At 36.8% G+C, this 21,800-nt stretch overlaps 1 protein-coding gene across 1 annotated transcript in view; it reads left to right on the top strand.

Annotated features, from left to right (window-relative positions):
- The window catches only part of LOC145673247 (aminoacylase-1-like), a 57,924-nt gene that overhangs the window by 9,135 nt on the left and 26,989 nt on the right, over positions 1–21,800 (top strand). The window contains exons 2-4 of the mRNA XM_081742761.1: positions 8,225–8,394; positions 15,205–15,376; positions 18,438–18,584. Of these exons, the coding sequence (XP_081598887.1) occupies positions 8,225–8,394; positions 15,205–15,376; positions 18,438–18,584 (489 nt within the window). The remainder of the gene's footprint in view (positions 1–8,224; positions 8,395–15,204; positions 15,377–18,437; positions 18,585–21,800) is intronic.

The raw sequence follows: 21,800 nt of genomic DNA, 5'->3' as shown, positions 1-21,800 counted from the left end.
TAGCGTCTCAAGTCAATATATCATGACTATCCACACACACTACCAAACTGGAAATTGTTCAAATTTACTATTATTTACGGTTTCAGTACTGATTTCCATAGAACAAACACAGTCAAAGATATCAAGAAGTGGTATTAAGCAATCATTTCAGGGGACTAAGAATATGTTCCATCTTCTCCATTAACCCTCTGTTCAAAGCGACTTTTTGTTTGGTTGGTTCAATGTTTATCGCTATAGAACGAAAGCAGTAACAGATAGCAATACTTTTTTTTTAAACAATTCAGCGTCTCAAGAAAACATATCATTATTATTTGCTCCACTCTAATTAGAACCAGAGATGTTTCAAATGTACAAATAGCAGTTTTTATTGACACTCATTCAGCGTCCGAAGGATGAGTTTTGTGTCTACTTTCATCCGGAGGTGGTGAAAATCTACGATTTCTGTGTACATCACTGATCGCATAATGGATATATCAGAAATAAGTAGTTACAAGCATTTTTTTTATATGGGTTAAGTACTGCAAGAATGTTTGGCCTCTGATATTAATTCTTTATTGCAACCGAAAGTGATATATACCAGTTAACACTTCCGGTTTCAGTATTAATGTTCATACATTAAAAGCAGAAAGAAATTGCGAGTAATGGCTTTTTAATATGAATTCTGCGTGCGAGTAACAGGTTCTTTGATAGTATTCCTCTATTCAAATAATTATAGATGTACTACTTCAACTTTAAGTATTAAGTTTGCATAGTTTGAAAATATACCGTAGTTTTACACTGTTAAACGAAACTTTTTTTTTAAATTAATATTATCATTGAGGATTTGGGAATTCAATGATGCATCTGGAATTATAAAAGGGTTATACCAAGCAGTGGTAAGAAGGGGAAGGGAACATGAAGTATGTGGAGTTCATGAAGGAGGCGCCCGGTAAACAGGTTTGGAAACCGCTGCTCTATGCAACATTGAAACCAGAAGCAGTAGTAAATGTCTGCTGCTTCTGGTTTTAGTAGAGTAATACGGATGGAGATGATACATTTTCTTGAGATGCTGAACCCGTTCAAAAATACCGCTTCGCGCTATCTGTTAGCGTTTTTGTTCTATGCCTATCAATGTTGAAACCGGAAATTAGTAGTAAATTTCTACCACTTCCGGTTTTAGTAGAGTAATATGAGTGGCGATGGTATCTGTTCTTGAGTAGCTGAGCCTATTCCAAAGGACAACTTGATGCCATTTATTAGCGTTTTTGTTACGTTGCGATTAACGTTGAAACCGGAAACGGTTGATTTGTATCACTTCCGGTTTGAACAGAGGGACGGCATATAATCGATTCCAAAGAACTGCATCTCGATTTCACCGTTTTTCCACTGATACCTGTCTACAGACGGACGGACGGACGTATTAGCTCTATGTACACACAGCATAGTTTGGAAATTAATAACAATATTTTTAAGATGGAAGTAATAATAATAATGTTTTTAACCAGAAATTATGTAAAGTACAAAAAGTTCCATGAAGCGTGTCATGGCTGCCAACTGTACGGGTTTCACCCGTATTGTACGGATTTAACAACATAGATACGGCTGTACGTGTTCCTATTCAAAATGTACGGGTAAACTAGTAAGTTTGACACTGGTTTTCTCTTATTGGTTAAAACCAACAATTCGATCATTATTGTTATCATTTAGCAAAATAATAATAATAATAAAAAGTCTTATTTGCCTACCCTACTGTGATCAGAATCACAAAGATACGATACGATCAGAGTGGTAACTTTGTATAAGCCCAATAGTAATTGTCTAGCCCCATGCAACATAGATTTAAAAGAAAATGCATGAATGTGTGTAATTGAAATAAGATTCAATTTAACGTGAGCAGGTTTCAAAAGGTGGCAGCCCTGAAGCCTGTCCTCAGCTCTACTTATGGTCGCTTGAGATTCTACGTGAGACTACGGAAAGAGAAATCATTTTAGTAGCATCGCAGTCGTACTTTTGCCTCAGCAATAAAGCGATCTTAAGTGGACTGTTTTGATCAATGTTACTAGATAAAAATTACACACAATATTAGAAAGAAATGGACCAGTGTAGCAGTTGATTAAGAATTGTATTACTCCCGACATGATAAGAATAGAAAGTGGAATGCTTATTGTTGCTGTCGAAAAATCATAGAGCAAATAAGGCGCAGCGGACCCCTTTAGTTATTCTACTTTCGGTAAATGGGTATTGAATGATTTTGGTGAAACTTATATTTTGAATTAGTTGTTGCCGAGTGATGTTAGTAGCGTATGGCTGAGTCCATTAATGAGAGTTACATAATAGAACTGATTTAGATTTATTTACTAATAAATGTGGGAGTCAGTTTATCAGTTGGAAGTTTAAAGGAAATCAAACGTCATTTTGGCCCGCCCATATTTATACATTCGGTTTATCTGTATGAAAATTTCTGGCGTTTCCCATGATGATAGTGGTAATACATTCACGCTGGATGTTTCCATTTTGACTCGATTCCTTAGCGAATGAAGGAAACTGAGACTTAGCACCACATAATAACAAATGCTGTTGCTAAGACGAATAGCAACAGGATATGTTATCAAGAGCAAACAAAGCTTTGTTTGATGTTGAATCACCAAGTCAAACAAGACTGGTAAACATATCATAGGTCAATATAAGTGTAATGCCACCTGATTATGGATATTATATAAATAATGAAATATAAGAGGGTAGTGTAGATGTTACGTAAAAGTGAAATGCAGCAGATAGCATAGCCTACACAACAATTCAATTTTAAATAAACATGAACTTTATATTAGCATTACTTCTTTACCTAGTTGTATTTTATAGCAGTGGAAAAGACGGGAATAATTATTTAGGGTGTAATTTTCTTTTAAAAATCCGTATGTCTGCCTTCCCCTCCCGAGCAAATACCTTCCTACAGTATTGTTAGAGAAGTTGTCTCTTATCTCTTTTTAAAAAGCCATATTCTAACAATTATACATATGAAATTTTAATATATTAACTTGTCATAAAGGTCTTAGTTGGTAAAAGAAGTTTCATATTTGTTTCATTTACTATATATAAGAATATGAGGATTTTTAAAAAGATGAGTGGCCCAGTTTTTTTAAACAATGCTTTTTATACTTTTCAGATAAAGATAAATATTTTGCTGGTTGGTTGGATTATAGTTTAGTATCTCTTTAAGCATCAGGAGACACGGTGCTCAGTTGTAGGTCGTTTACCTCTGGTGCATGGGATCCCTGGTGGTGGACAATATCGTAGGTTTCTTCAGGGTATTGTCGATTGCTCCAACATTCTCATTCCACCAATTCTTACATCATTCACTTGCTTTAATCATCCAGCTCCCTTAGCCTAAAGGACATAATCGTGAGTCGTTAAACTGGAAGGTTTTCTTTCATCACCGAGGATGTATGAGACGTGGACCTACAGCTCAAGGTGGAGTACGGACACAATAATAGTTCAAATTCGAATGCTCTCCCATCGGGAATCAAACCCGGGATCCCTTGCACCAAAGGTGCACGCACTAGCCATTGGGAAGAACAGTTCGTCTGTTAAATACAGTGGTGGCACTCTCAGTAATAACGGGCATCATATTCAGATAGGTCACTTGTAATGTATAATACGAATCGGTGATTGGAAAATAGTTTTAGGTAAAGAAGCAGATTAATGGACGCCCTTCGTACTTGTCTAGCACTGGCTCTGTTTAACAGTGAATTTGTTGTGCAGTTCATAACGTGCATGGTGGCTGCAAAATCTGTAGCCAATTGAAGAACTAATGAACAGTATATTACTTAAATGAAAAAAAAAAAAAGTTTACTTTCTGTATCTACCATTTTAGCACACCTACATTCCACGTACGACTTTGAACTTTCGTTTACGATTTTGATATCTAGAGCAGTCATTTCAGTAGTAATTTCTCGAAGATGACAGCAATCCTTGATATTTTTCAGATTGTACAATTACCTATGTAACAAAGTCGATGGGAATGAGACCAGGTGACTATGGCGGTCATTTTATAGGCGCCATACTGCGAGTCTGGCGTATAGAAATATGTCATCCAGGCAGCATGATTTCTTGATTATAAAATGGTGCAGTTATTTTCACACGACATATGTAGTAGCTATTCTGCACATGAAAAACTTTGTGGATCTGATATGAAGATAAACTCCTTCATTGCTAAATGGTGAACGGATTTACGTTGGAGATCTGGATTCGTTTTTCGGTGTATAAACTTCTGATGTCATACAGATCCTATGTCAAGCTGTACATCCACGTTCAGTGGTGAAATTGGATATTTCAATTTAACTGAATTATTCCAGTAATAACACAAATAAACAGAAATTAGACTTTCTTAGTATTTCTGTATTCGCTAACCATGAACACACTTACGACAGATGCAGTTTTAATGACAGATCTGTATTTGAAAATCTCGGAAATTTATATTGTTCCATTCATGAAATTAGTAGAATTGAATTGATGATGATATTGCATATTATCAAAGTAATCAAATAAACGTTCGTCTTGCAAAGTATTTTGTACGCGTATGTTCCCGCATTATATATATATATATATATATATATATATATATATATATATACAGGGGCGGATCCAGGATATGATCAAGGGAGGAGTAAACAATATTTTACAGTTTTATCCAGTGTAAAGCAGGATTGAAGCCCATTTTATCCAGTGTATACCTGAACGTCAAGGGGGAGGGCTATAGCCACCCTTAGATCCGCCACTGTATATATATATATATATATATATGGTTTAGGTTTAAACACATGTTGCTGGAGACTGACCGTAGAATTGACGACAGAGGGATGTACAGCTCTACACTTGATAGCATATGGAAATAAATTGCCTTAATGGGCTTTCGAAACTCAAGACCTCAGTTTAAAATTTCCGGAACTATAGCGAATACACTGCACTCTAGCAGCTGTGGGGTAAGGAGTTCATATAATGAGACATCTGAATAGTTTTTTTGATAGCATTGACCCAGAGGTACTCTTTTGCAATGCCCTTTTGTGTTTCACTGAAATGGCGAAAGAAAAGTGGTGATCGACATCAGGGGTGTGTACAGACCGGATTTAGGTCTCAGATTGTGCCCATGAGAATATTAGAGCAGACAGATTTTTCATTGACAAATTGTACAATTAAACTGAAGAATGGTTAAAATTTAGAGGGATTGGGTACAAAATGTATATTTGCATAAAAAAGATAAATAAGGGAGAGGATTGAAAATTTAGGGGAGGAGGAAATAGTAAATTTGTACGGAGAACGGGAAATTTAGAATAGACACCCTTATCCGGCTTACAACTTGGAAAAATAGAACAAACTTGATCCGGGCATCATTTGGCTACAATATGAGTTGGAAGTTAACACTTAAGTGAAACTAAGTTTCATATTTCTATGGAGGGGTGCATCAATCACACTGAAACTCTTGAAAGTGATATGCGACAATCTTCTTTACCCCTGACAACACTGGTACATAGAACGGGAGGGGGTTATTGGTACATAGAACGGGAATGTCTCAAGTAATTTGCAGGAGAAAAATATTCTCTCCACCTGGCTTCTGTTTTGTTCTGTACTTTGACAACTGTTATATTGTTTTCCGTGGCGAATCCTTTCCCTTCAACTTTTAGAAAATCAATTATTGTTTTTGCAAATCTCTGCTTTCTTTTAAGCCCCAAAAGAAACATGATGGCAGACACTACTAGCTTCTCATTTTAGATAGTGTATATTTACAACGTAGAAAGTTGCACATGCACCGGTGCACTCCCCCCCCCCAAATCCGGCCTTGTATACAGATGATCAGAAAAATGGAAACACCTGAACGAAATTGCAACTTACCAGATTAATATGGTGTCGGGCCACCTTTCGCCTTCAGAACAGCCTTGATGCGACATGGGATGGAGGCATAGAGGTTGTGAATGGTAGCAAGTGGAATTTTACACAGTTGCTCGTGCAGAGCATCGGCCAATTCTGTGAGAGAGGATGGAGGTGGAAATCGTCGCCGGAGTCGTGTTTCCAAGACGGACCACAGATGTTCAATTATGTTGAGATCTGGGGATTGGGCGGGCCAGGGGAGGTGTTGAACTTCATCCCGATGTTCCTCAAACCACGCTGCAACAACGCCAGCTGTGTAAATGGGTGCATTATCATCCTGGAAGATGGCGTCATTGTCCGGGAACAACATCCGGACCATAGAATGCAAGTGGTCTCCTAAATTTGCGACATAATCGTTGGCAGTGATTCGTCCGCTAAGTGTGACCACAGGACCCAATGAAAACCATGATATGGCGGCCTACAGCATCACCGAGCCGCCGCCTTGTTTCACAGTTGGGCGGAGACACTGCAGATCATAAACTTCTTTGGGCGTTCTCCACACATAAACGCGGCCCGTAGTTGGGAATAGGGTGAAGGATGACTCATCCGACCATATCACACGTTTGCAGTCCTCAACAGTCCAAGTTGCATGGTCGCGGCACCATTTGCGACGTGCGAAAGCGTTATGGTCCCTGATGAGTGGTTTGGCCCGTGCAACACGACCCCGTAAGTTCATGTCATGTAATTCGCGGCGGACTGTGATTGTCGAAACCGGGTGGGGGAGGTGCTGATTGAGTTCCTCCGTCACTTGCTCCGCAGTGGCACGACGGTTCTGCGTGACAATGCGCTTTAATACCCGGCGTGACCTGTCACTCATGATTTTCTTCCGCCCACTGTTCCGCTTCCCCGATGTGGTTTTCCCGTGTGTTGTGTAGGCCGTCATCACCTTCGACACTGTCCCACGCGACACACACAACACAGTAGCCACTGCCGTCACACTCACTCCACATAACCGCGCACCAACAATTTGCCTTCTTTGAAAATCTGAGAGGTCTCCCATTTTACACTACCTCCGTCTGCTGCAGCCACTGGACACTGCTGTTCCACTGCGCCTGACGTAGTATGGAGACCGACCTAACACACCACCACCAGCGTTCCGGCGCTTCTGGCGCCACGACACCACTGCCAACCCATACATCTGACGTTGCCAACTACAGGTGTTTCCATTTTTCTGATCATCTCTCTCTCTCTCTCTCTCTCTCTCTCTCTCTCTCTCTCTCTCTCTCTCTCTCTCTCTCTCTCTCTAATATATATATTCATTCCTTGGCCTACGTAAAGCCAATTTCCCGTTTCTTGATGGAATACAATTTCAACACTTAATGGAAAGTTCCATCTCCATTTCAACACGATAAAACCAGATGCCATCTTAGGCAGTTTGCTGAGTGAGATAGTTCTTTTTTTTTTATCATTACTTTTACTCTATTTTGCTTCTCATTTATGTGCTTTTTATATGTGTATTTTGTGTATTTTTATTCATAATAATAATAATAATAATAATTTTATTGTCCTTGAACCAATTATGGCAATAGAGTAAAGTAAAGAAATCCATTACTGCAGAAACTGCGATACAGGAATTATAAATTGCTATACTGTTAGGCCTATTACTATAATTAGTTGCTAATATTTTACGTATTATTACTACAGGATGATTGTGAAGTCAGTACATATTTGTAACAATGAGTATTTCAAAAAGTAAACAACCTATATAGTTTTATGTCAATTGAATACATTATTAGGGTAGTGTTTGGTTATTAAGTTACATTTCAAGTATGCACCCGCATTTTCCACATACTTCTGGAATCTTTAAGGAACAGAATCTACGGCTCTTCTTAGCATCTCAACTGGAACATTTGCAAATACTTCATGGATATTTTGTTCAAGAGTGTTAATATCCCTTGGTTTTAACTCGTTCACTTGTTCCTTACTCCAACCCCAAAGGAAGAAGTCGCATGGGGTTAGATCAGGGCTGCGTGCAGGCCATTTTGTCGGTCTCGGACGCATCACCGACCTCCAAACTTAATACCTGGCGGCAGTCTTAGCTCTGTCTTCTACACTGTATACATAAACCATTTTGCTGTTTTCATTTGATCAACTTCTGAAATCATAAATGGTAAACCGCACATTAGTAAACAGTATTACACGCCAGCTAGAGCTCATGCTACTTTCTAGGATAATCTAAATTAGAAATAAGTATTGAATTTACAATTACCCTGTAGTTTGTTCCAATATCGCAAATATACGAATAAATTATATTTTAAAAGTTAAGTATGATATCTGGAAGTGATTTCAGTTGTTAATAGGCACATTATTTCTTTATTTTCAGATGGCTGCGTCGAATTCCTTAAACGTCAAGCGGAAAGCATTGGTCTGCCATTAAAAATATATTACGCTGTGCCAAATAAACCCATAGTTGTAATTACATGGGAGGGAACAGACAAACAAGCTCCATCGCTTTTGCTCAATTCTCATATGGATGTTGTACCAGTATTTCCTGTAAGTGTCGTCCTTTGTGATGATATCTTTTCTTTTGTTCTTTTCTGAGTATGCATTGCTTCAGTCCGTTGTTTTCATTATATGATCTATTATACTGTTGGGGGGCGCGGTGGCTCAGTGGTAGAGCGTTCACCCCCGGTGCTTGGGGTCACTGGTTCGATCCCAGCTCGCGCCGTGTAAACTTGTTGGTGGACAAACACCATGCTCGTGGGTTTTCTCGGGGTTCTCTCGTTTCCTCCCACTTTCTTCATTCCACCATTTCACTCATCTTTCATCATCACCGTCTCCTTTAGCCTAACCGGCATAACCGTAGGACGTAAAACAAAGATTTCATTTTTCTATTATATTGTTCTGGTATTGGATCTTTCGATGAGATTAAGTAGGAAACTGATTTGATTTTTTCTCTCAATTGAATTGGTCAGTGAAGCAAGAACTATGTCTCTCTCTTTTTTTTTTATTTTATTTATTTATTTTTCACATTTGCACTTAGATGTATTACAGTATAAGAGCTAAGGCGCTCCAAATGGTGATAGGAAGAATGTGGTAGGTTGAAGAAGTCATACTTTTCCTTGTCTGTAACACAACGTAGCAAGCAAGTTTGAACTTTGAAGAAAGGGACTGAGTCAGTGACATTGTACCTTGCCATATTAAATAATCTGGTTCGTTTCTTTGTTTAATATTATCTGAATATTGGTCACCGTAGTAGTATTTTCTATCAACAGATATTAGCGGCGATGTTCTGGCGATTTTCGCTGTAGTCATATTTCACTTAATAGATGACTATACTAATATTATTTAATGTTATAAATTGTATATACTGGCTGTTTTATGCAATTGTAAGCCATCTGACAAGTAAGCAATATTTACGACGTGAGTTAATTGTTGTTAACAGATGTCTAGTGGTTTCATCCAAGTACAGAACGTAGTTATTTATGCTGTGAAACAGTGAAATGCCACTCAAACGAAAGAGAAATGAAATGGAACACAAACGTAAGAAATAAAGCATACCAGACTGAAAGAGTTTGCCTTATAAGAGCTGCTCTGGCAAAGTGTAGTAGGAAAACCTACTCGGTCCATACTCCAGAAGACCAGGAACATTCCCTTTGACATAACAATCCTGCTGCTATTTGTGAATGTGGTCAAGTACAAATCAGTCACAAAAAGTTAGAAGGCATTAGCAAACTAACTTACCAATTACGTTGACCCATTTGCTGAAGCACAAGAATTTTATAATACTATAATATCACTTCTTGGCCGTCATTGCAGGCAGTCATATGATTATTTTGTTTATAAACTCCAACGTATTTCTCTTATTTAACGAGTTACAACTCTGTTTATTTTAATGAAAAAATATGATTTCACTTCCAGATTCAATGTTCCGCGACAATTTTCAGTACACACTTTGTGTAATACTTTATAATACTATTATAAGCTATGTGTGGTATGTACGCCGTGTATTAATAACAGTTGTGTGGCCGATAATAAATATGTCTGGAATATTTTCCATGTAGAGCCTCTGGATACACAATATCAATGCAGAAGGAAACTGTTTTTAATTAATATTTTGTAGATAAACTTTTGTGTTCTCCGTAAAATATGTTATGAGTATTTCACCATGTCAGCTAGGATTACCATGTAAATAATAATAAAAAAAGAAAAACACGACTAGGGCCATCGTAACCTGAGCTCTGACAGATCTAACATCGTGTAAGTTGACGACAGTGTTGCGAACCGTCATAGCAAGAAGAATCAAAGCGACCACATGACAGAACGATAAAGGAATCGAATTACTTTATCACTGATTGAATCAGATTATAAGTTGAAATATTTACAAACTAGATATTTAAAAAAATAATCGTACTTCACTTTACTCCTCAACATTCCAGTACAACGTAGTTCCACTAGGCCTAAAGTTATTGCCAAAATAATGAATACTTTTTTTCTTTTTCCACTTATTGACACAACTCTGTCCTTTTGACAAATTTGCTACATAAATAGAAGTGGGGTTACATGGAACAACCGGTCCGCCTCCCTATCGCCGCAGGGAGTAGGTTTTCGTGGAATTGAAAGCGAAGAGGGTAGTGAGTCTGTACGGCTCTTCTAAAGTTCAAGGGCAATGAACCATTATTTGGAATGTCAGGCTGAAATGAGTATAATTTCTAATGATCTTTGTAGGAAATTTGTTGGCATAAGGAAAAAATGTACCTACATACTCTATATAGAGATTGTTATAATGAGCTTTTCATAAGGACTGATTTAGAAATTGAATGGTTGGAAAGTAACGAACGTGATCCAGCTATGTTTGTCTTTTCGTAGAAGACATTTTTTCACCAATATGTGAAGGGGAGGATAGGTTTAGACCCACAAAAATACATTTGGAAACACTAGGTTGTTTCCATGGTAACCGAACAGTGTTGTCGCATTTATACCTACTCATTACTGTGAAAGTTTTTGTGTTGTCAGGTTGTTTTGATTTTTTGTGCTATCATCTCAGTGCATTGGTGTGAATATTGTGTTGTTATTTTCATTCTTCAGTGGAACATAGTTTGTATTCGTATTATTCACATAGACCTAAAATATAAATTTAGTATGTGTATGTGTGTGTGTTTGTATTTATGAACACAATGCCAGAAGTGCGGAAAGGGGGTGCCCTTGACAAGTCAGGCACGGGAATTTGTTTGAGTTGTACGTCCCACGGTTATGCCGGTTAGGCTAAAGGAGAACGGGAATTTGTGTTTAATCTTAGGGAATATTTGGAGAAAGAACGTAACGACGGTCCTTTATTGCCATTGAATAAAGTGATTGAAAGAGTAGATTCAGCTTTATACATTAGACCTACAACTGTGAAAAGAATCACAAAAGAGAAGTGCCTGAAAGACCTCGATGAACCGACGGAAATTTTATCCACCCTAGGAAAAAAGCGTAAGATTTCTACAGTAAATGGAATTAAATGATCTACAATTGAAAGCCATTCTCTAACGTAAGTAGTTTTCATTTAAAAAAAATAAAAAGATATAACACTATGGGTCTTAGCAGAGTCGTTCTGACGCGTGTTTAGTGTCATACTAAAGAGTTGAACTGATTTTGAGTTTAACGTCTCTTTCAACAGCGAGGTTATATGAGACGTGGACCTACTGATTAACGTGGAATCCGAACCACATGAGCTCCCGCCGGGAATAGAACCGGGGTCTCCCATGCCAAAGGCGTACGCTAACCACTTAGCTACGAAGAAGCCCGATCTCATACTAAAGAGTTCGACTAACATATGTTTCCATGCAGTAGTCAGGCATTTAGTATGACGCTAATCATATGTCAAAACGACTCTGCATAAGGCCCTATGTGTTTAGAAGTAACGGTTGTTTTCTTTACGATTTTGTAAACTATCTTAACGCAATACTGTTTGTTTCTTTTGTCTAATACTTTCGTCAGGCATAATGTTAAATAATATTTTTGTTGTAATACATATATGATTCATTTCCACAAAATGTGCCCCTTGTTATATTTATATTGTTACAGAAGATAAATGTGGCAACCGCGCTTGATCGCACGTGAGAGTTGTCAGAGCTCTTCTTAGCGCGGCCTTACAGTAAAACTGTGTACAATAAAAACTTAGTCTGTCCTGAAAACCTGATTTTCTTGACTTAGTTCTTACTCCACAAGCCGATTCAGCTATATTTTACTCTTTTTCTGTTTAATTTGTCGTAATGTCACTAATTATCTTAAACGTATTATCACCAATGCAATATGAGGGAAGTCGGAAAATGTTTCCCCTCCTTTTCTCTCAAAAAAGCCGTAAAATAATGGAGCAAACAAGAGATCAGTTTAATGCAATCGCCTTCATATGCTATTTGTAGATCTACGATCAAGATCCTGTAGATAGCGCTATCGTAGTGCTAGCAGAAAATTTGAGTGAGCGCCCCATTCTGTGTTCAGCAAGTATGGAGATTGGAACAAGCAGTTCTTAGCAGTATTGTCAGACACATAAGACTGGAGTAGACTTTTCGCAGGAAGCGGCTTAACCATCTGACATTTGGCGTTCTTATTTTGGATGATAAATGCGAAAACACATTGCAGCGGCAATACAAAACCATTTTGTCATCTTCGGTTGAGAGCATTCTACCCATTTTCCGTAGTCCCGATCTTGCGCCCAACATCTTTAATCTCTTTCTGACCAGGGTTACCATATGGCAGTAGACAGGTCTCTGAATGGCAAAACGAGGATAGGTAACTTATACTATTAAACTTGTACAATACCAAGTACGGAAGTATTAAATTGTTTTCCTTCGAGTTTACTGCTGAATGTGTTGTATTACCTTCGAAGTTGAACGTGCAATAATATTAACATTAACAATTGTTTTCAAATATTATTAATATTGAAGTAATTGTCTGTAGCCAAAAAAAGAGGACATTTCCGCATTTTCCTTTTTTTAAAAGTATGCTTTAGGGACCCGAAAAAGAGGATATGTCCGGGTAAATGAGGACATCTGGTTATCCTGTATCCTGCGTTGAAAAAGGCTCTCAGCGGAAGACATTTTGAAACCAATGACGAAGTGAAGAAGCAGGGAAGAAGTTTTTCTGTATGCAGGACATGTATTTTTTTCGCAGAGGAATTTTTAAACTTTGTAAAGTGCAACAACAATATATTATTTGTTTTGTACAAACACTTCTGTCTATAGACGCTGAAAAAAAAAAAAAACAACTTATTTTCCGACTTACTCTCACAATAATCTTCTCACTGTTAAAATTATTATTCTTACAGATTAAAGTTAGTATGTATTATTATTTTCAACAATATGCATTATTAGTTACCATATGTAGTATTAGAAAGTTAATATGGAGCATCCGATAAAGGATTTAATGTAATTCACTTCTTCTCGAACCTTTATAAATACAGTAAACTCCGAACTATCCGGCTACTATTATCGGACTAGTTAAAAGAAAATTCCGTAATAAGGTGAGGAATATATATATATATATATATATATATATATATATATATATATATATATATATATATATATATATATATATATATATATAACGATTTACTCAACAAAGGCAGTTACCTATCAAGACTTTTTCAAAAACTAAGGATGTAAGTTTTGACTCTTTTTATCTTATCTTTTCACGTTTCTGTAATGATTTATCATTCAACAATAATATAAATCATTAATTTAAGTAATATAAGTCAGTAATAGAAGTCATTTTTTGACGAATTATAGGTCTATGTTTTATGTTTTAAAAAGTTTTGTTTTAATTTAAATTGTATGCGTATATTCACAGTATACAGTGTAGTATGTTACCTACAGTTAATTTAGTTATTATAAAATTTATCTTAAAATGTGTACAATATTTTTATTCGTAGTGGACTTTCTTTTCCTATTATATATTTTTTAAAACTTACAGTACAGTACATAAGAAATATTTATAAAGTAGTGCTCTGTACTAAAAAGTCGAAAAATATGAATAAGAATGGGTTTTGATATAAAAAGTATTTAATGGTATGGGTGGAGCAGGAAGTCAGTAATTACGGAACTCCGGCCTGTCTGGCTTTTTTTGTTATCCCGCCTGCCCCTCTGCCACATTAGGTCGGATATTCGGGAGTCTACTATAATATTCATCGTAATTGGATTGATCGTAGAACAACCTCATGAACAATATTGTGAAACTTTTTTCTTTCTTTTTCTTTTCTTTTTTTTAATGTAACTTGCATAGTGTCATGAAACGTAACTTTCTTCGTAGGCTCCTTCCTATTTTTAGTAATTTCACCTTCCTGTAGATCTGTTCGTATATTCCTGTTCTTCCTAATTCTTCTATTGTCTGTCGTGTATTTCCCTGGCTGAGTAAATATTCCCAATTCGTTGTTTAGTCATGATATCTACCATACCGTTCTGGATGTAGCTACGTGGACATATCGTTTGCATTGTTCCCACCTTCCGGGAGTTCCTGTTTTTGTTGTTTTCTGAATTTAGTTAGTTTTCCTTAAATCATCTATCGAACTTATTTATCATTTCCTTATCTCTGAACTTTTCAGTGTTTAAATTCTTGCTTCCCACTTTTCTGGTGGCTTTATTTTTCAATTGTATATCCACTTCAGCCGTCACAGAAGACAAGATCGTAAGCTAAGAAATAAGTCTCAAGAATCTTTGTATTTTAAAACCAGTGGTAGGTAAAATTTTTGATCCAGTGGTCTATTCAGACTACCAAAATCTAGGGTGTTCTATCTATGTGTAATTGCCACTGCCACTGAGCTTTAATTTCCCTTTTAGGAGGGATGTCTGAATTACATTTCTTTCTTTGCAAAGTGGAGCAGTGCCTTTATAAATTGCTTTTCTTTATCAGAGCAACATAAACGTTGCACAACAAACATACTCGTTTATTCTTTGAAATAACAAAGGAGAAGTAGTGTTCGCATTCTTCGTAGAAATGGTTGGTTAGTGTCATTTTATTCGAAAACATTGTACCTCAATCGTAACGCATGAAGGAAGAAAGAAAAAAAAATCTATGAATTTACCTTTACCTGCTTTTCACAGAAATTGGTATTTTGCGGTGTGGTTGGGAAAGAAAGAAACGAATAAAACAGCTGATCTCGAACATCCCCTTCGAGCAATAGGACCAATAATTAAAATAATATTTCTTTTTAACCTGTATTAAGCTACTTCCAGAAATAAGTATATTGTTCTTCCTTTTGACTAACGTGTTATAATGACTTGCATATTGCAATAATACGTAATAATTGCCTTCGCGTTTAGGACTGTTGTGTAAGTTTATATGGCAAGTTAAAAAAGTACATAATTGTTTCATTTCCAGGACAAGTGGAAGTACGATCCGTTTGGAGCAGTAAAAGACGAAAAGGGAGATATTTACGCTCGCGGAACCCAAGATATGAAATGTGTGGGAAGTCAATATTTGGAAGCAATAAGACGACTGAAATCTCAAGGAGCTAGATTTAAAAGAACTATTCACATCTCTTTTGTACCAGGTATGCATTTTTGGCTTCATATCATTCCGAGATCTATATGTATATATTGAAATTCTTTATGCAGTTACTTTGATCAAGTTTTATAATATACTAGCTGGAATGCCCATTCTTTACACGAGTTTTTTTTTTTTTTATTATTATTATTTAAATATTTGAAAAATATTAGGATATGCATTTTATTGAAAGTAACATAATAAAAACCCGGTTCGAGTCAAGTGATAACTATGTCCCGATATTCATTTCGAGCAGTTGAAAAGTTTTCTCGTGATAATGAGACAGACAGCGTTGTAAATGTTTTTTGATATCACCTTTCCCCTTCTCCTTTAGAAGTGAAATTTTCAAAAAGGCTGTCGAATGTGATCACCTGTGTTTAATAAGGAGTTTATATACCAAATGTCATCTCTCTACCACGTAGTGCTAACAATATGGAAAAAAATCATTTGAAACTGTTGAGCCGTTTTCCGTTGATTACGATAAGAGCGAACATCACATTGAACGTAGAGAAAAACACAATGTCCCCTTTATCCTTAAAAGCGAAACTTTCAGAAACTCTAGGATACTTACATGCATACTTTAGTTAAGAGTTTATATACAGAGTTTCATCTTAACTTGAACGGTTCGTGAGATAGTTTATTTTTGGCATAAATTTTGAACCCCTTTCTCCCTCACTAGGATATGCATTTTATTTAAACTGACATGATAAAAAACTCAGTTCGAGGTAGGTACTATGTTCAAAAATTCATTTTAGTAGCCGTGTTGTCAACGCGCATTTCTTTGTTTGCCATAGTTCTCGGTTCTGTTCGGGGTTAAAACACAATTTTCGATCTTAACTAAGGCAGTTTAAGAATCACCTAAGTCATCTGTCTCCGATCTGCTGATGTGCTGACCACAAATCAGTGTACATAAAAGTAATCGAAGAATGATGAAATTTTGAAGAGAAATTATGTGCCATTTTAACAAGAAAAGGTGATTTACTACCAGATGCAAAGCAGAGCTTACTTGTTCCTATCTTTTATTAGCTGATTTTTGATATTTTAAGTCAGAGTGCGTTATATATCGGAAGAATATTAATTAACGTATTCAAATTATTTTTGTGAATTGCTTAGTTTTTGTATCCGTGGTATCCCTAATTCCTATTCGTAATCGTATAAATAAAAATAAAAATTATCTTGCGTGTGATCGCATCAGGAAAAATCGATTGAACCGTTTGAAGTGAACTTTTGAACACAGTCGCTGCCTATCTCGAATTGGGTTTCTATCGTGTTACTTTCGTTAAAATGCATATCCGAAAACGAAAATGGAAATAAAAGAATGCGGCCAATAAAGCATTAGCCTTTAGCCCCAATTTCATCTCCCCATAAATTTGCTCGAACTTAAGTGCAAGCGATAGCGTCGATGCATAGAACACGACTCTGAAGGATTCAGAGTGGTCAGATGCACCGTTCCTGCGTTATCGCGTTCCAAAGTTTGGGATGCCACGAGATGGCGCCAGTATCGAGGCGCAGCTGCGATATTGCCTCTTAACTCCTCGAGGGTATTTGTATAAAGTGTGAAGCTATCTCATTATAGTGGTCACAGATGTAACTCCATATCGTATTAAACTCGCTGATCAAGCTCGTTGTTGCGAGTCTGGAGAACGTACAGTAGGATGTTGTTCACACATGGCTACCATTATTTGATACTTATCTTACGACCACAACTATGAGTTTGTTGTGCCCGGTCATCGATAGTCCAACGTTTCTCTTCGCAATGAAAATGCTTCTGATGATGAAAATGTTTCTGATTGAGTTTCATAAAGTGCCACGTCGATCTCAACTTCGATGCTAGCGCCATCTCGTAGCATCCCACACTTTTAGAACGCGATATCTCAGGAACAGTGCATCTGACCACTTTGGTTCCTTCACAATCGTGTTCTACGCATCGGAAGCTATCGATTGCAATCACGTTCGGGCAAATTCATAGGGAGACGCAATTGGGGCTAAACCTGGACGCACTCTTTATGCCAAAAGTAGAATATCTCACGAGATTCTCAAGTTACGATGAAGAAACTCTATGTACTCATGTAAATTTCTCATTATAAATAAATGGACATATGCCCAGTGTTTTCGAAAACTGTGCCTTTTTGGGGTGAAGGAGACCATTCTAGTTTTTCTCCAAATCAACGTTGTCTATCTCATTATCACGGGGAAAAGGCTGAAACATTTGAAATGAACTTCTGAACATAGTTAGGACCTACCTTGAACTGGGGTTTCTATCATGTCAATTTCTTTAAAAAGTTTATCCTAAGGGGGAGCGGGAATTCAAAATTCATGCCACAAATATATCACGAGTTCCTCAAGTTAGCCAGATGAAAGTCGGAGTATAAACTCCGTATTAAAAATGAGCTGGATAAAATTCATTAACAATAGAAATAACGAACACATGTCTCAGTGTTTCCGAAAGTTTCGCTTCCAGCGGGGTGGACAATTTCTATAATATTTTAATTATTCGCTGTGTTCAGAAAATGACGAAAGTGAGGGAATGATTGAACCGTGTAAAATGAATTTCTGAACATAGCATTTGGGTTGATTTGGGATTTTATCATCAAACTTTGATTGAAATGCATATCCTAAAGGGAGAGGAGATGGTTAAATCTTTCGCAAAGAATATAAGCTGCATCATTTGAAATAAATTTTTGAATATAGTTAGCACTTGGGTCGTGATAAGATTTTATCATTTCATTTCGATTCAAATACACATCGTAAGGGTAAAAGGGGGTTCAAATATTTTCCGTAAACGTATTTTTTCCGTGCGCAGAATTGGCATTTTAGCTAATCTATCCTTATTTTCCAGTTTTCCATGTACCCATTTGGGCTATAGGGTAAAAGAATTGATTACTATACCTATGTCCTACCGGCTTAGTAATCCCATGTAACTACTTTATCGTAATTAGAGAGAAAAAAAGCAAGAGCAACAAAAATTTGTTCGGCTTTTTAAAAATATGGTCCATTTTCAAAATGTTAATTATCATCTTCAAAGAGACCTACCTGAGAGTAATCTGAAATTTTTCTTTTTTCTTTAGATGAAGAGGTTGGTGGACGTGATGGAATGAAGAAATTTGTTCACACTGATGACTTTCGGAAGCTGAATGTAGGATGTGCGTTGGATGAAGGAATGGCCAGTCCCACAGAGGACTTTGTTCTCTTTAATGGAGAAAGAAGTATTTGGCGTAAGTACAATTTACGTGCAATAAGACAAGAAACTATTATTCTTCATAGTATTTATGTATACGATAAATGACACGGAAAGACGGTTCAAGATGTGAAACATTTGGAAAGTAAATAGTTCACAGTACAAAAATACTGTTAAAAATAACTGTTTCTAATCTTTTATTAAAGACCAGAAACCTGTACGCGTAGTTTGAATTATAAATTATCTTTTATGTATATCCAGGTTTGTGCGTAAAGATATGTAAACTTCAGCAGGTGATTTTTCTGATGACAACAAAAAAGTTTATATTCAATATAGCTCATTTATACTAGTAGCTTCCGAGAACATTTTCGGTAGACCTCGGTGATGCTCCGGTTATCTAACCTTGATTCCTTCACTGAGTTGATGCTAACAGGGGGTGCTGACGAGAACTGCTTGTTTCTTCTGCGCAACTGCGATTGTCAGCCTCATCTCACAGTTGATTGTATATGCATGAGGTTGTGCACGTTTAGGGTTCCCAGACGTCCCGGTTTTCACTGAAAGAATTCACTGCTCCGAAAAAGGTTTTCGGGACGCCCGTTAGTCCCGGTTTTCGTTCTTCAGATTGAAAAAATCAACCTGCAAGAACTAGTATGCCTCACCTAAAAACGGAAGATTTGTGTAGCCAATTAATTTTACTAAACAAACAAAGAGACAAAGGAGTTTGAAAATCACATCCATTCTTTCGTTCTATGGGTTCTTTAGCTTTCAGGGAAAAAAGGATTTTAAAAATATTCAAGAGGGGCATATAATTTCTTGAATATCGCTTTCAATAGAAAAGAATGCATTTTTCCCGGTGACGTGTTCAACTACTAGTTATTTTATAGTTTAAGCATTCTACTACTTCATTGTTGGAACTTTAATCAGCAATGGCGATACTGTACTCAGTCTAAATGCTGCATGTTAATCGCATTTAAACTGTTTATTTCGTCCTGTCTACGTCTTCTGAGGCACAATTTTACAATCAAGCGTCTTATCCAATCCAGTCCGTATATTATACATATCTTTGCAAGTGAAGTGAAGTAAATTGAATTTCTTTGTCGGCATAGAATGGAGTCAGATTTTCAGTAACTTTCAGGTTAAAATTCCGTAACAATTTACTCTAGCACAAGGAGTGGCAATTAAACACAGAAAGGTATATGTCTTGTTTAAAATTTTAATACTGAACTTTTTCTGCCAGACCTTTGGAGAGCCTGCATAAGTCTTTGAAAAGATTTACTTTTTTGTTTATTGTTCTGAATTTAGCGTAAATGTATTTTTTCTTTAAAAATGCTAAATTTGTATTTCTTTTAGGATAGTGTTTCTGAGTTAAGTGATGACGCAACAAAGAAAAAGTATCTCTTCATTCATAAATGGGAGGGTGTGTCGTAATTGGCTCAATATTTAGGACTTGTTAAACACCACCAATCGAAATTTGAAATGAGGAACGAAAGGCAGCTCTTCTTCGTTTTATACATCCCTTGGGGGGCATCATTTGCAGTGGCGAAGCGTGTCATGAAGAATTGGGTAGACACAACACCCACACATACACCTCTCTCTCTCTCTCTCTCTCTCTCTCTATATATATATATATATATATATATATATATATATATAGATAGATAGATAGATAGATAGATAGATAGATAGATAGATAGATAGATATAGATAGATAGAGAGAGAGAGAGAGAGAGAGAGAGAGATACATACATACATACATACATACATACATACAACTGTGTGTGTGTGTCCTCTATGATCATTCTTACAGAGGGTATGGGAAAAATGATGCCCCTCATTTCTAGGAAATGTGGTGCTATTCGGAAAATCTAGATTTCGAAGGAATAACATACTACATGTATAAAATCAACAACTAATTATGAAATTTTATATTTTATACTCAAAGAAAAAGAGTAAATATATAACAAATAATAATGAAAACTCAAAACATAAAAGTGTGAATGATCGGAATCATCAGCGATGGCCTTTACATAGGGCGACCCGGACACCTGCCTGGGGTACCGCACTTCAGAGCACTGCCCTTGATCATAGAGGATGTATGGTCAAGTGCGTCATCCAATAAAATTACGAAGTTTACATGGTCCTAATCGATTCGATCACAGTTTTATAAGTAGCCCATCTGCAGGACACCAAAAAATACAGTATGAATAAAAAGTATTTCCATTATTCTCTCCATCAGCGTGGGATCTGCGACTAGACAAACTGTCTAGGGTCGCTGAGCACAGAAGGATCGTAAAAGAAAAAATCAACCTTTGGAACAATTTCATTAGTGGATAGCGTATCAGGAGGTAGTGCAGTGACGGGCGAAGGGGGGAGGGGACATTCGACCGTAAGTTGCCTAAACCGCAAAATACGTAAATCCACCATTGCCCTCCATCTACGTATATATTCAGTGTATTAGTGAGTCTCGTCCTTCAATTTATCCTATAATATCCTTGTAGGTAAATTAATAGTTGTAAAATTCAAATTGTATTTTCTGAGCAGCTTTACGCAAGCGATAGCTTTCTACAGCGGCATAGCGATGTAAAAGCTAGAACATTAAGGTTATTTTCCAATACTAGTTCAACTTGCTTTAGCGTGGAGGCAATGATAGGGAAAAGAATGTTGTTTGCAAGCATCAAAATTCGCTAAAAATATTTATAAGCTATTAAAATCCATTCAGTGACGTGCACACAAGTGAAAATAATTTCTTTAAATGAGCTGTTAACCAACATTTTCGAAACAGCTCTTCCCACTGGTATAGTGGCTAATGCGTGGGCGATTAATGTACATAGTTCTGGGTTCGATTCCTATTCGGAGAGCGTTGAAAATTCCAACGCATTACGGTGGTTCCAATTCCACCGTAATCTGTAACTCCGCGTCTTATATAAACTTGTTGCTAAAAAGGAACGCTAAACTTCATAGACATTTTCGAAGCTTATATGTTAGGAATTCCATAATAGAGTGTAAGTAAACACATCCAGAGAGAGAGAGAGAGCGCCGTAATCACCTCACTTCTACTTGTCACTCTCGCGAAGGCGAAATATACAACAGTGGTAGAGTTGCTAATGCAACATCTGACTTTAAACCCTGAAAAGACTGAGAGGCCAGCGTCTTCTGAAAGGTTCTAAAGGCGAGTATTTATTTGGCCCTTTAATCGCGCACAGCTCATATTCTTACGCTTCTATGGGTTGACGTAAGGAATATGGATCTAAAA

Source organism: Thermobia domestica, chromosome 16, assembly GCF_964235325.1.
Source record: "Thermobia domestica chromosome 16, izTheDome1.hap1.1, whole genome shotgun sequence".
Lineage (NCBI taxonomy): Eukaryota > Metazoa > Arthropoda > Insecta > Zygentoma > Lepismatidae > Thermobia > Thermobia domestica.
Note: the sequence above shows the minus strand (reverse complement) of the source record. Positions and strands in the feature narration are given on the sequence as shown.